At 53.1% G+C, this 14351-nt stretch overlaps 1 protein-coding gene across 4 annotated transcripts in view; it reads left to right on the top strand.

Annotated features, from left to right (window-relative positions):
• The window catches only part of FAM241B (family with sequence similarity 241 member B), a 231648-nt gene that overhangs the window by 85864 nt on the left and 131433 nt on the right, over nucleotides 1-14351 (top strand). Inside the window, exons 1-4 of one of the 4 annotated variants that reach the window (XR_012510288.1) lie at nucleotides 489-600; nucleotides 1758-1906; nucleotides 2611-2902; nucleotides 8340-8478. Coding sequence is in view for 3 of the 4 variants with exons in the window: in XM_045514223.2 (XP_045370179.1) it covers nucleotides 1814-1906; nucleotides 2611-2880 (363 nt within the window). In the remaining variant the exon portion in view is untranslated. Of the gene's footprint in view, nucleotides 1-488; nucleotides 601-1757; nucleotides 1907-2610; nucleotides 3409-8339; nucleotides 8479-14351 lie in introns of those variants that run through there. The other 3 variants (XM_074374125.1, XM_045514223.2, XM_074374126.1) reach the window with 3 other exon arrangements.

The following is a 14351-nucleotide window of genomic DNA, read 5'->3' on the forward strand; positions in this document are numbered from 1 at the left end:
CTATTTGCCTGACAGGCAAACTCCTGCCTACTCTTCTGGCCTCACCTCAAAGGCTACCTCCTCCAGGGAGCCTGCCTTTCCTCATGTTGCAGTTTGTTGCACCTGCCCTGTGGTCATGCCTTGTCTTCCCCGTGGGAGGGTCCCCACTGGAACTGGAGTTGGAGTTCTTTGAGGGCAGGGCTGGGTCCTACTCTACCGAGAGGGCTCAGCAAACTCGGACGCTGGGCTGAGCCTGTGCCACCCAGGCCAGAGGTGCCCTCTCTCCCTGGGTTTTTCCTCTGTGGGCCCTGTTTGCCTTTCCGCCTCCTTTTCTTCTCCCTCCTCTGTTCTTTCCTTCTTCCTCCGCACTTGTCTTCCTCCTCCCTCCCCTCTAGTCCTCCCTGGTCCGCTCTCCTCTTTCATCGTCTTTCTCCCTCCTCCCCGGCCTTGGGCCTCCCGGGCGGGGCAGCTGCAGTTCTCCCGAAGGCCTAACGAGGGAGCTGCTGCGCCGCCGCGGGGCCGTGCGCCTGCGGCGCGCGTTTCCTGTGAGGTCAGGTGGGAGGAAGCGGCTTGGGAGCCGCAGGGTGTGGACACAGCCGAGGCCCGGGAGCCGCGCCCCAGGTGAGTGGCTGGGCGTTGGGGAAAGGGGGCGCAGCAGCTCCCTCCCGGAGTCCTGGGCTCGGAGCTGGGCTCGGCGGCCTGGGCAGCGACCCCTCCCACCCTGGCAGCACGCCGCGACCCGGTTCCCCACCCTCCTTAGTGTCAGGTGCGGGAAGGGCCGGCAGCGCCTTCAGCCCACCCAGCGGGGCAGGATGACAGTGCGCAAGGGGACTCTTCGGACCCGCTTGGCCTTTTGCAGGGGCCAGCAGGCTTCCAAAAGAGACCCGCCTCCCCCAGGCTCCAGGCCACGGGCAAGAGAGCAGGGGCTCCTGACCCCATTTAGCCTGTCACGAGTGCTTTTGAGAATTTAGACAAAAACTGTGGCTCATCCCCTGAGAAAAAATGGCCTTTACCCAGACGCGGGGAGAGGCGTGGAAGGGCCCCCACCTCCAGCCCATGGATACCCTTGGGTTCTGCGAGTGGGGCCCTCCCAGAGCCACAGCAGCACCCCCATCCCATATTTTGGGAAGGCTGGCCCTGCCCTCCTGGTGTTACCTGCAAGGCAAGGGCACGTGAGGATGTGCCCGCTGCAGAAAAGTAGCTCTGAACTGGGCCCAGATCTCCTGCTGGGAGAAGGCCCACATCCTTAGCGTCTACTCCCTCAGGGAACCGCACACAGGACCATTTTTTAACGGAAGGGAAATGAAGACACTGGGGATCCTGCTGTCCTGAATTCCCTACTTAGTACCCAGAGAAGGGCTAGGGCCAGAGATCTTGGCTTCACGTTCTTTCTGTGCTGCCCATGGATGTATGGTCCTGGGCAAGTGAGTTAGAGTTCTCTGGGTTTCCAGCTGTATTTGGCCCAGAGGAGTGTTCAGAGGCTGAGATGAGCCTTGGAGGACTTTCCACAGGGCCCTGGCCACAGCACATGTTCTTGCCCCCACTGTTGCTGGCGGTGGTGGTTAATAAAATTTCCTTCTCCAAGGCTCTTTTTGGTTGTTTTCCTAGTGAACTCAAAGTGTGGAAGATTTTTGTCTGGTAAACAACTAGCATTTATTTCTTTCGTTTGTTAGACGAACTGCCTACTCAGTGTGGGTCACCAGTGAGGGCACTCAGAATTGCAGTTTTTCCCACCGAAAGCAAGCATTTCTTTATCTTTGGTGAATTTTTTCCTTCAGGTGTTTTGAGGTCTGGGAACAGTACAGCCCAGTAGGGACCCATAGCTCCTGGAAGGATGGTTCGGATATTGGCCAATGGGGAAATTGTGCAGGATGACGACCCCCGCGTGAGGACCACTACCCAACCACGCAGTAGCACCCCTCGACAGGTAGGCACCCAGCCTCTGTAGAGGGGAGCAGCTGGTCTCCCATCCTCTGTACCAGTTACTCCTTAGCTCCCAGAAGCTCCCTTGCTGGTCATTCTCTAGCCGGAAGCCCTTTTTGCAGAGAGCCAGGCTGGGGAGCATGAGGGTTTAAGACTTTGGGGAAACCCCAGTAGATTTATTGCCCAGCCGTCTGCCTTCCCAGCTCTCCTTCCTCTAGGCAACCTTCTCAGTCTTCAGACCCAAGAGCTCTCTCTCCTTTAACCTGGTCAGCAACCCCCAAATGGAGCCAGCATCTTTTAAAGTCTGTTGGATGAGAGAGAAACTGGAGAGTAAGTGGAGATGAGCCCATGGCAACACAATGATGAGTTGAAAGGAAGGAGTGAGGAATGTTAAAAATGCCTACCCAGAAGCTGTGCCCTGTAGTTCCACTCTCGTTTCCCCCTTGCTGTTCTCTGTCCCTAGCACCTTCTCCCTGACACGACATAGGGGGTATGGACTTACATTTTCTTTGCTCTGAGAGCTTGTGACTCAGTGGTTGGGATACCCGTGGGTGGCATCTGGGGATCGCTGAGAAGGGAAGGCATGGCCCTGGGTGGCTGTAGGGGAGGGTGGGGCCCCACCCAGAGAGTTCCCTCCTGCTTCTGATGCCTCAGATCCAAGGAAGCTTTCTCTGGATTCATTTGTCTCTCTCTGTCTTCACCTTCCAGAGCTTTCTCAGTAGGGGTCATGGTGCCCCCCTGGGGGGTCCTGGCCCTCGCCAGCAGCAGGCGGGAGCCAGGCTGGGTGCTGCTCAGTCCCCCTTCAATGACCTCAACCGGCAGCTGGTGAACATGGGCTTCCCCCAGTGGCATCTCGGCAACCACGCTGTGGAGCCGGTGACTTCCATCCTGCTCCTCTTCCTGCTCATGATGCTCGGCGTACGTGGACTCCTGCTGGTGGGCCTCGTCTACCTGGTGTCCCACCTGAGTCAGCGATGACCTCTGGGGGCTGCCGGGGCAGGTGTGTGGGAGAGGGAGCTGCTGGGCCTTGGTGTGAGAGCAGTCACACCGGGAGGGGCTCCAGTGGTGCCTTGAAGGTGTGCTCAGAGAATGTGTTTCCACTTTGTGTTAAGCATGAGGCAGAGGAAGCCTCTATTCCAACATTCCCAAAGGATTGGGTGATACCCTCATTCCCTTAAGATTTGTTTAGATAGTGTCAGGCATTAAGCACAAAGTCAGAACAAGGAAAGGATTCCCTTTCCAGTTCTTTTCCAATCCTTTTATGCCAAGAAGAAATTCTCCACCAGGTGCCAATATATTCTCATGCCTCTGGAACATGGGCTGACTCCTCCGATACTAGGGACCAGGCCTTGGGCTTAGGGCAGGTGGGAAAAGTTTCCAGACTTTTATAGGTCCGTTTTGTTTTAGTGGTAAATTTTTATTGGCAACCTTTTAATTATGACAAGTGGTACTGGCATTCTACTCATTGTGGTGGCATTTTCAATAAAGAAATTTAAGTAAAAGTGAGTCCATGCAAAGACATTCGTAAATGATTGTACAGCTGCATGTAGATCTGGAAGACATGGTGAAGGTGGTTTGGGAGTGATTAGGGTTGGGGAACTAGGTAGAAGGGAGCATTTGAACTTGGAAGGTGTTTTCTAAGCTTTTTTTTTGACAGACTCTGGGAGCAGGGGGTGGGAGGCCAGGTAAAGCTTGGACCCTTGTCTGATGCTTAGATAATTTCTGGCTCACTCTGAGATGCTGGCCTTGTAGGAGTGGGGGGAGGGAGGTCCTCTGGTCAGAATGGCCAATGAGGCTGTGGGATCAGGATGGCTGGGGTGCAGGTCTCCCTTGCCCAGGGACTCTGACCAGAGGCCACTCAGCATCCCAAGGCTTCCTGAGGCTCTTGTAGCCTCTAACGTTGGCACTCTCTCCTTAGAAAGCAGGGGTCTTGGTGCTAAGTCTCAGTGCACATGGGGTGAGGGTGCCCTCCTTTTTGTGAGTGGAGGCCTTGAGTTTTGGCTGGTTGAGTCCTGAGTCTGGGTGGGCGCCCTGCTTGGGGGGTGGGGTTGGCATTGGATGACTGAGGGCTCTGGGCCTAAGTGGGCTGACACTTAAAGGTCAGAGAGAAGCTGAGGGCTTCCCTTGCCCAATGACAAGATTTCTCACCCTTCTCTTAGAATCCTTCTGCATCTGGTAGTTTGGGGGAAGAAGGCAGGTTTTGGAGGTGCTTCTTGAAAGCCAGGGCTGGGGTAGCAAACCATCATGGGATAAATGTAGGGGAGGATGGAGGAGAGAGATGGAGATTGATTGCATCCTTCCTGAGAGCCTGCGATGTTGTGGGGAAACAGACCCCCTCTCCCTGCAGCTCTTGTGCCCACTGCTGCCTGTGAAGGGGCTGGTGGCCTTTGTCACAGACACTTCTCAGGAAGCTTTGTGCTATTCAAACAGGACTCCTTTTTCAGGGTTTTCTGTGACTTTATTCTCCGGTGGCATCACAGACAGGCAAGGGAAGGCCTGGCTCCCAGTGGCTCCTCTGGGACCCAGGCAAAGGAGGTGGTTGCCCAGGCCTGGCTGGTGCCCTGACTCTTCCCTGTGGCATCTCCCTCTGCCCAGCCGGCCCTGGGCTCCCGTGGCTCTAGCCCCACAGCCCTCGGAGGAGGGATGGTCCTGCAGACATCTCTTCCCCTGAACCTCCCCACTCAGCATGTCTCTCTGGGCTGGACTTCCCCTTTTTGCCTTGCAAAGCTGTGGCACTCTGAAGATATAAATCTTAGGTGGACCCCCAATTTATAAAATTCTTTAAGGCATATGAATCTGAGTCTACAAATTCAGGGCTGAGAACTGTGTCTTTTTCTAGAATTCAGTTTGCAGTCCCAAAGCCTGAGGCCTTTGAGGATCGAGGGTACTTCAGAGACGGCAGGGGGAGCAGGGCCTCCGCACCGCTCCCTCCCCGGCTCTAGCTCCTGACCAGACCTGGCCAGGCACTGGGGGGCGGGAGGAGCCCTGGGCCTCAGCCCCGGGAAGCATCACCTTCTAGGGACTTGTTAGCCAGCCTAAGGGAAGCAGTTGGGGGCTCAAAGTGAGTTGTTCAAGAAAGAAGTGCTGTTTGTTTCTTGTCCCATTTGTTGATTGAACTCCCGACACATGTGACATACGCCCAGTAGAGCTGCTCTTGTTGAAGTTGGCTGGGGGCCCAGGGGCCCACCTCTCAACCCTCCTTTCCACAACCCACCTTTCCTGTGCCCCTCGGGCTCTGGGCAGAGTTTGCTAACCAATGCTCTGCCACACTTCTCAAGGTCCAGGGTCTGAAAGTATGCTGCAGGCAGAGGCAGTATGCTGAGGGAAGACGCCCCCTGGGGTTGTGCAGCCTGTGGAGCTGCTGTAAGGGGCCTGGGGCCCACGTCTCTACCTCTTGTGTGAATGCCCTTCAGGGCTCTCACCTGCCTGCACTGAGAAATCACGGTGCAGGAGTGTTCTGAGCAGGTAGTCGCTTGTTGCCTGTGTGGCCAGATGCAGACCTCAGCGGGCCTCTGAGTGAGGCGACCGGCCGCCTTGGCCTAGTGGGTGTCCTAGCTGGAGGCCTGCTGGGGAGGGTGGGCCCTTCCTTCTCTGCCCCCACCCCTGCCCTGCCTGCTGCATGACAGGAACCCCCAGACTGGGCCACCCTGAGGGCAGATTTCAGGGGAGGTTTCTACTAATCTCCAGGATTAATCCTCGGAGCCCTGTGTCTCCATGTCAGCTTGGATCTGCAGCCTGGCTGCCTCGAGCACCATAGCTGGGTTCACCCAGGCCTCTTCCACCCATGGGGTTGAGTCCCTAGTTGGGGCCACTGGTGTATGGGGCTACTGGGGTCTGACTGTCTGTTCCCACTCCATCTCTGGGACCAGCAGCCTCCTGGGCCTTTCCTTCCACAAGTTCTAAGCCCTTTGCTCTCCACGCTCTATCTCTCCCTGCCCTCCAGCCAGCCTGCCGGGGGGACCACAGTTCCATCTCCCAAGAAGAGGCACAAACCTGAGAGAGAGCGGAAGGGTCTTGCCAGCTCCAGGGTTCTCCCTGGGCTTTTTGGCAGAGGCAGGGGTCAGGCTCCCTAACTGGGGACTCTAGCTCTGGGAGTTGAGGAAAAAGCTCTGGTGTGGTGGTCAGAGCTGCTGCCCTCAGACTTCTGACCTTGAGGGCAGAGAAGGCCCCCCCACCCCCTGCCAGCTGGCTGGGCCCAGAAGAAGCCTGTCTGTTTGCAGGCCCTGCTCTACTTTGTGGGTCCGTGACTTTGCACAGCTCACTTATCCTCTCCAGCCTTGTTTTTCATCTCTAAGGAGGGGTGATGACCTGGGTCCCTCCTGTCACGCAGAGCCTCAGGGATCACCCTTGGCACAGTAGGTGAGGGATATGGACAGGAGGCATCAGGGGAGGGACTGCTCCAGCCCCAGAACCGCTCCACAGATGCCACGCCTTGGACCACAGCTCCTGTGTTATGGGCTCAGCCCAGAGCAGCCACAGTGTCCCAGGCACCAAGGACCTGGGGCTAGAGTAGTGCTGGGCTTCTAAGACCAATGTCACCACCCACCCACCTTCTCCTGTTGGAGAAGAAATGCACCTGCTTCTCTGGCTCCTGGAAGCTGAGGGGTTGTTGCAGATCTCGAGTATCAGGATAAGAGGAGTTTGCATTCACTGGGCCACCAGCTTCAGTCCCTCTGGTGTCGAGGCCCTGCTGGACACTGGTTGCCTGAGTTCAAATTCCCAGCTCCACCTCCAATTAACCAGAGGTCCACACTCTCCTTGTCCTCCGTGTCCTCATCTGCACCTCCCAGAGGCAGAAGGATCAGTATGTTAATTCATGGGAAGCACTTGGCAGTTTCTGGCACAAGGTTAGTACTTGATGATACCATATTTACAAAGCAATAGCATTAGGTTTTATATAATAATATTTTTCTTTGGAGCAGCTCACATTTTACCTAAATTTTTTGAGAAGGAAGACTCATATTACTATTGTAAATGAAGGCAGTATTACTGGCCCTTCATAGTAGATATCAGTATGAGTAAATTCAGTGTAGAGAAAATGACATGGTTCCATTTCCACCATTTAGCTAGCTACAGCTGTCAGCCGAGGCTCTAAGCCTGGTGCCTGCTTTCTTGGTCAAAAAGACAGTTTACCAGGATTTAGAGAGGTGTTAAAGACCCACTAGTATCTCACTGAGACTTTCTCCTTGATGGATTCAGAAGACTGAAGAGAAATGAAAAGGGAACGACTTTCTCACCAGAAAATTCTGATTTAGTGCTGGGTTGTGAATTGCTTACAATCACCTTGTGCACCCCAAATCATTTCCTACCCTGCCGCGGAAAGCATCCTCCCAACTGTGGGAAACATTGTATAATCTTAGGCATACTGTTTTTCAAATATAGTGTTTGGAAGGTAATACATTTGTATAGTTCAAAGATCAAGCAACGTACAAATGTGTGCAGAGAAAAGTCTCACTCCCTCCCCTGTCCCCATCCATCCATCCATCCATCCATCCCCTCTCCACCCAATAACTACTGTTTTTAGTGTCTTTTAAATCATTCCAGAACTTATTTATGCAACTGTGTGCAAACACAAAGATACTAATTTTGTCTTTTTTTATATAAATGATGGAAAATTAGACACATATTCTGCCTTCACTTTTTTTTTTATTTAACAGTATATCCTGGACACATTTTATATTAGTGCACAGAGAGCTTCTTCATTCTATAGAGTCTGGGTATTGGGATGAGTTGTTGACCCTCTTTTGCTCTCAGTGGCATCATCTGTACTACTGGGGTTTGACCCCCAAGGTCAGTTGACCCCCAAGGGCCTTGCAGCTCTGACCTTGAACCACTCCATGGAGCTGTTTCTCTGAAATGTGAGGTCCCTGACAGAAATGTCTCCCTTCTCCAGGACTGGAGAGGGAAAGCTTCCTGGTTGGTTTGAAGTTTGTCCTAGGTCCGCGGTCAGTTTAGCAATCATTCAGGGAGAGTGTCCTGTGTGTAAGCAGTGGTTAAGGCAGGAATAGCTTCGGAAGTCACACCCAGCTGATCTTCTCGGCTCCCTTTGTGGTGGGATGGGGTGCCTTTTCTGTGTTCCCTTGGCTTTGTCTGGCTAGGCTCAACAAGGAGGCGTGGTGGCTCCACCTAAAACCCATCCTCCTGAGTCACGCTGCACCCTAAAGCACAAGGACAGATTTCCTCGAAGGCCCCTTTCAGCCCTCAAACTCAGTAATACCTGCCACAGGGTCTTGCCCATAGGAGGTGCTTAATGGACTTTACTGTTGACATGACCTGGCATTGCCGTTGTCACTGTCACTGTCCCCCTATCCTGTCCCACCACACTTTTGATGAAAATCTAGATGAAGGAGATTGAGGGAAGTCATGAAGAGTGACACAACCTCAGGCTTTCTTTAGCTCTGACTTCGCATTTAATGAATCCTGTTCTCCTTGCGCAGGAAGACCCTGGAGATCGCCACGATCTTGGTGCGTTGGCCGGAGGGACTGTAAACGTTGTACCATGGCGCCACCTGGTGGAATTTCCATGCAGGAGCATGACCTCCATCCCTCCATCAAATCATCCTCCCTCCTGCACCGGTGAGTGCTAAACTCAGCCAGCCCAGGCTTACCTTGTCTTGTATTTCTGTGATAGCAGAACTCGGGTTTTTGGTGGAGAGTGCATGTGGTTACAGTGGAATTAGTTTACTATGGTCTCACCCTGGGCTAAGAGCTTCATCTCATTTCCTCTTCTCACAAAGAAAAATAGATATCTTTCCCTTTTCTCAGATGGCAACTCTGAGGCTTGGAGAGGTTAAAGCAGCTCACATGTAGTTGCATAGTTGGGAGGTGTTAGATTCAGAGGGGGTGCTAAGGGAGGGATGGGTACAGGGTGGCAGAGGCCCCCAGGAAAGACTCTGTCACCATGGGCATTGGGGCCTGTCTTGAAGCAGAGCCCCTGCTGTTGAGCTTCCAGGGTAGGAGATGGAATAAGAAGTTTCACACTGGGTGATTTTCTAGTCCAGGCTTGCTGTCATCATCAAGGTGGCCTCAGCGGGGGGAACTCGTTCATTTGCTAAGGCAGGGCTCTTTATAATTTGGGGGGCTGTGTCTAGTGCGGCCCCACCTAGCACAGTGTGCAACAGTGCCTCCACATTCACCTGTCTTCACTCAGCTCGGTTTCCTTTGATAAAAGTGATTTTATGACCTGGTGCGATTCAGGATACAGTGTCCCTTGCATGGTGCTTGTCTTCTTTATAGGAGGCAAGGAGTAGGGGAGTCAGATAGATCTCCCACTTGCTAATTGTGGTCCTTTGGGCAAGTTACTTACCATACCTGAGCTTCCTCATCTGTGAAATGGGGATAAGGCACCATTTAGGGTGGTTGTGAGGTCCCAGTGGCAGACGTGTATACGGTGTCTGGTGCATAGCAGTGTGCCATGGATGATGGTTTGCATCAAATCACTTCCTGCAGTGCTCATTGGTGAAAACTGGCTGTCCTAAGCCAAGAGTATTTGAAATGTAATTTGCTCTTGAAATCCCAGGAGGAAGAAAAAAAACCTGAAAACATTTCCAATATGGCTACTTACCAGTGTACTACAGTTAATAAGTTTACCTCTGAGGCACTGGCCCGGCTAGAGCCCTCAGCAGCCGAGGGGAGGGTATCTCTTTTGTAGCTTTGAGCTAAACTAATCCTGAGAAACCATCTCTTCCAGTGAAGTGACTAAAATCCAGATGCTTTCAGCAGGGGAACGTCTGCCTGTGTCCCCGCGTCTATGAGATAAAGCAGCAGCCCTCCTGTGGAGACCACCAGATGAGAACTCCCCTAGTCCCCTGGTGCCTTCGCTGCTTCTGCTCCAGAAGCAAGCTGAAGGGTCCCCTCTGAGGCATAGTCTCTGTGGGTCCCTGTCCCTCTGCTGCACTTCTCCTTGGGGTTGGGTCCTTAGACCAGGCCCAGCCCTGATGTCAGTTTGTACACTGATGTCATCAAAGTGATGCATTGTGGCCTCACAGCTCAGGAAAGTAATGCAGCATTGACCTTGAAGCACTGGCTGCCTCGTTTCTTCTGCTTCATTCCTGGGGAAGTCAGGTTCTTCTTGCCTTTTGCTCCTAAGCCCTTGAGGAAACAAGACTTGCTCTACTTGGCCTCTAACTCCCAGTGTCCTAGTTATGTGGGGTTGGAGAGACAAATGCCCTCAGGAGCACAGCAGGTGGCTGAGAGAACTGCAGGAAACAGCTGGGTCAGGCCATAGGGAGGGTGGGTTCTTGGAAAGCTGGGTAGGGCGCATTCTCCTAAAGGCCTTATCATCGTATGGAGGCTAAGGGGAATGTTGCTGCCTGCTGCCGGCAGGCCAGTCACAGGGTTCTTCATTGCGTAAGGTCTATAACTTGTATCACAACTCCCCCTCCCCCAGTTTCTGTGTGGTCTCGGGAAATCAAGCCTCTCCCCCAAGCCTTAGTTGCCTCTCCGTAAATGGGGATAGTAACACCTCCTGTTAGAGTTGACATGCAGACAGAAGTGATATATTCCTTAAATACTGCATAAAATACTCTAGATATAGCACCTGTGTTCCTTCTCTATGTGTGTGAAAAATTACCAAACTCTTAGTACTTAGAGCAGCACACATTTATCTCACCATTTCTGAGCGTGGCTTAGCCAGGTCCTCCGCAAGGCTGCAAACAGGAAACCCAGGGCTGGGCTCCCATCTAGAAGCTCTTGTAGTGGGTGTTGTGTGTGCTAGTACTTAAGCTTCTGCTTCCCTCTCAGTAGGGCCCCTCTGATAAAGGGAAGGTGACAGGGAAGACTTGGTGCCCTCCTGGGCCAGGCTGCCCTTGAGCCATGTGGGGGTTACAGAGCCCCCGGCCCAAAGAGCATTATTGAGAGACACTGGGGGAGGATTCCCGGTCTCTCCCCTCAGACTGAATAAAATACTCCAGACAGAAGCTAAATTCTGGCTTGGATCAAGACATCACAGACTATCCAAGCCATAAAGAACCCTTCCAAACCATTGCACAGATGGGATGCGGAAGCCCTGAGAGGGAACTGGTTGCCAAGATCACACACCAAATGCGTCTCATTTTACTGAAGAATTCATGTGGCCCACAGGCTGTGAAAGGGGACCTTGGAGGAGGGTTCCAGTTTGACACCTGCCTTGAAGAGTCTCAGTGGTGGAGGCCCACTAGGACTGGCCAACTCTAGTCACTGCTGCCTTGCTTCCAGTGGTCACCAGCAGGTGGCGCTAGGCACACAGTGGCTACTTAAATTCCAGAAAAAGGGAACTGCAAACTGGTGTCTGGGAGTAATTAGGGCAAGAGGCCGCCTTGGGGACCCACTTCTAGTCACCCTCTCTCTAGAACCCCTGTGCTTGGGCACCCAGGGGGAGGAAGGACCAGAAGCCCCAAATGGAGTTTCTCTGATTCCAGACCCTTTGGGGGCTTGTTCTGTGGTTAGTGAACACAGGGTGTGCTCCATTTACATGTTTTAAATAATGATGGAGTAAAAGCAAGGAGGACAAGTGAGACTCAGCCTGGGCTTCAGCTCAGGCCCCTTCCCCTCACTCAGCTCACTCCCACGCGCGTGTTCTGAGCACACAGGGCACTCTTGTCTCTGCTGGGCAGCCCAGAGAATTCAGGATGCCCCGGAGGGACTGTCTACTTCCTGGAGCCTTCTCCTCCTTCCTTCCTCCTACTGTCTCTCTCTTTGTCTCCCTTCCTGCCCCTCTTCTCTTCCCCTCTTTTCTCCCTCTTTCCTCCACTCCATCCCCCTGAGGGACACTGCAGGTCTAGTCCCTGCCCCCAACACCTCATCTGCAAAGGCAAACAGGGACCAATACCAATGGGTTTCTAGGATGTGGTTTCCATGGCAACAGTGCATCTCCCTCCTCTGTGGTTCTCAGCCCTGGGCAGGTTGCCTTGGAGACTCTCACCTCATTGAAGAGTGATTTGTGGGACTGTTTTTCTTAGCTTCATCTCCTTCCTTCTTTCCAGAAATTCTGCCAGCCCAAATGGCCTTTTCCCCACTGATGACAGGCCTGGAAGATCTCTTTAAAGAGGTTCCCCATACAGGGCCAGGGAGGCCTGGAAAGCATTTTGTTTGTGCAGGGTTCCCTGGTAAGCTTCTCCTGCTCTCATGGAGCTTCTCACGCCTAGAGGCCAGCTGAGAGGTCTCCACAGAGAAACAGACAAAGCAGACCCAGGTTCCCACCTTTCCTGCCCACAGTGCCCTTCAGGCCTCTGGCCCCATTGCATGCAGCCAACAATGTCAGCCTAAGAGCTTCTGCCTGGCAGCCATGTTCCCTGAGAGTGTCTGGAGAGAAGGCGAGAGATAGCAAGAGGGGTGTGGTTGGGAAAAGAGGGACATGACCAAGGAAAGAGAGGTGAGATAAAAAAGGGAGGAGTATTGGGAAAGGAGGAAAAACGAAGTGAGGAGACAGGGATCTTAAAGGGAGAGGAAGAGGGTGAAGGTGGGAGTTCAAGTCACCACAGAAAGCCAACCTATGAATCTGTAGGAGAATTTCTATGGTGTTAATGTTCCTTGCAAATCACCCCACAGACCCAAACCCCAAGTAGGCCTCTTTCACTGCCAAGCAAAGAATGTGTTTGTCGACATAAAAACATATTAAGCGCATTGTGCCCATCTCTCCCCCAAGTTGAGAGCCATTACAATAATTAATGAAGGCAGGAGACTAATTAAAGAGTCATTTCCCCACATTCTCCTCAAATAGATCAGTTGGTGGGTGGGGAACATGTGCTCCACTGCAGACAGAAGAAGCAGGGTCTCCAGACGAGGGAGAGGGAGAGGGCGTTTACAGTCACAGCTGCAGACAAAGGGCAGACTGGAGGGGGCAGCAGGGCTGGGGGCTGGGAGGGGCTGGCAGGGAGGCCCCAGGGGGGAGGAGGGCTTGTTCTGCTTCCAAGAACCTGTGATCAGCTGCTTCTCTTGGTTTACAAGGCATGAAGGGCTTTGCCACCATGGAAACAGGCCTGGGGGACATGAAGGAACATTGGCCCTCTGCTCTGGGACTGTCCTCTGTGAATGTGTGATGGCCAGAGCTCCCTCAGCCCAGGTGAGCGCAGGCAGGAGCCCTTCCTGTGATGTGGCTGAGGGCTGGTGGCCAGCTCTGGTCCCCCTCCCTAAAACCAATGCACTGTCTGGCCAGTGTTCTGCCCCTGATGCAGCCTGAAAGTTCTGTTCATCTAGTGTGCCACACTGCAGATGTGACAGGCCAGTTTTAGCTCAGGATGAGAACTGTTACAGTCTTTTAGGTAATTTTTCTCATTTTGCCAAATTTTGAGGTCTTAATGATTTCCTTCCCTCCCTCCCTCCCTCTTTCTTTCTCTCTTATTCCTTTGGCCAATCTATTTCTCCAGCCTGTCTCCTCTGAGGCCAGAGGAGCTGAGTGGGTGCTCAAGGGGGTGTCCCTGGGGCCAGAGCCACTAGGTGCATCCTGTGCTGTGTGTTCAATGCCTAAAGCTCTGTGGAATTGGCCTTTTCAGGCCTCTCCACCTTCAGACCACAACACATGGTCGTCTGCACTTGTTCTCTTTTAAAATAGCTATGCTATCAAACTATGTTTATATGTAAAAATCTCTACATGATATATTAGGTAGACAGAACAGAATACAAACACATACATAATTTTTATATGTCATACATAAAATGGTCTAAAGGGAATGAGTGTACACTAGGAAGACTGGAAGGGAACCAACCCACAGAGGTATAAAAAGGGCTTATGTGTGTGTTTTATGATTCTGTTTTATGAGAGTATATGTTTGTGTGTGTATTGGGGATGGACAATCTTTGAGGATAAATGCAAAATAAACCAAAGAATTTTCCAAAGGAAAATGCAAGGCCCTACAGGCCCTGGCTGTGCGGGTTTTTGTAGGTGGCAGGGATGGGGCCTGCTCGGCCTGGGGGGCTGACCCCACCAGGTGCCTCCAGCTAGCTCCCCTCAGGCAGGAGACCTGACACACCTTGACCCCACAGGACAAAGCCCAGAGCCAAAAGGGACTTTGAAAAGTGGGGTTTGTAACAGCCCCCTTCCCTTGGCCACCTGGAGTCCATCCCGAGTCCCTCACCTCCACCTGCTGTTGCCCAGGCCAAGCTCCCCGCTGGACGTGGCTGGGGGGGAGGACTGTCCCTCTGTGATCTGGAGGCTCTACCTGGCTGCACCCCTTCACCTCACAGTGACCTCCCCGAGCTGGAGTTCCCACCCCTACTGCGCTTGGAGTCCTGGGGCCCCAGGCCTTGCAGGGCCCCCGGAGATCCTGCTCGAGGGGTTTGCAGACGCTGTCACGGCAGAGCCTTGCTGCCTCTCCACGTTCAGAGCCCCACGTGTGGTGCTGCGGTTTAGCTGCTCTTTGTGGGGTGACGGTGGTGCAGGTGGGGGTGTCTGGAGCCTCCACCCCTCTGCCTCTCCCTCTCCTCGAAGTCAGCACTAGAACACAGACTTTCTTCCTGCTTACCTGAGCTTT

This window comes from Camelus bactrianus, chromosome 11 (genome assembly GCF_048773025.1).
Source record: "Camelus bactrianus isolate YW-2024 breed Bactrian camel chromosome 11, ASM4877302v1, whole genome shotgun sequence".
Taxonomy (NCBI): domain Eukaryota; kingdom Metazoa; phylum Chordata; class Mammalia; order Artiodactyla; family Camelidae; genus Camelus; species Camelus bactrianus.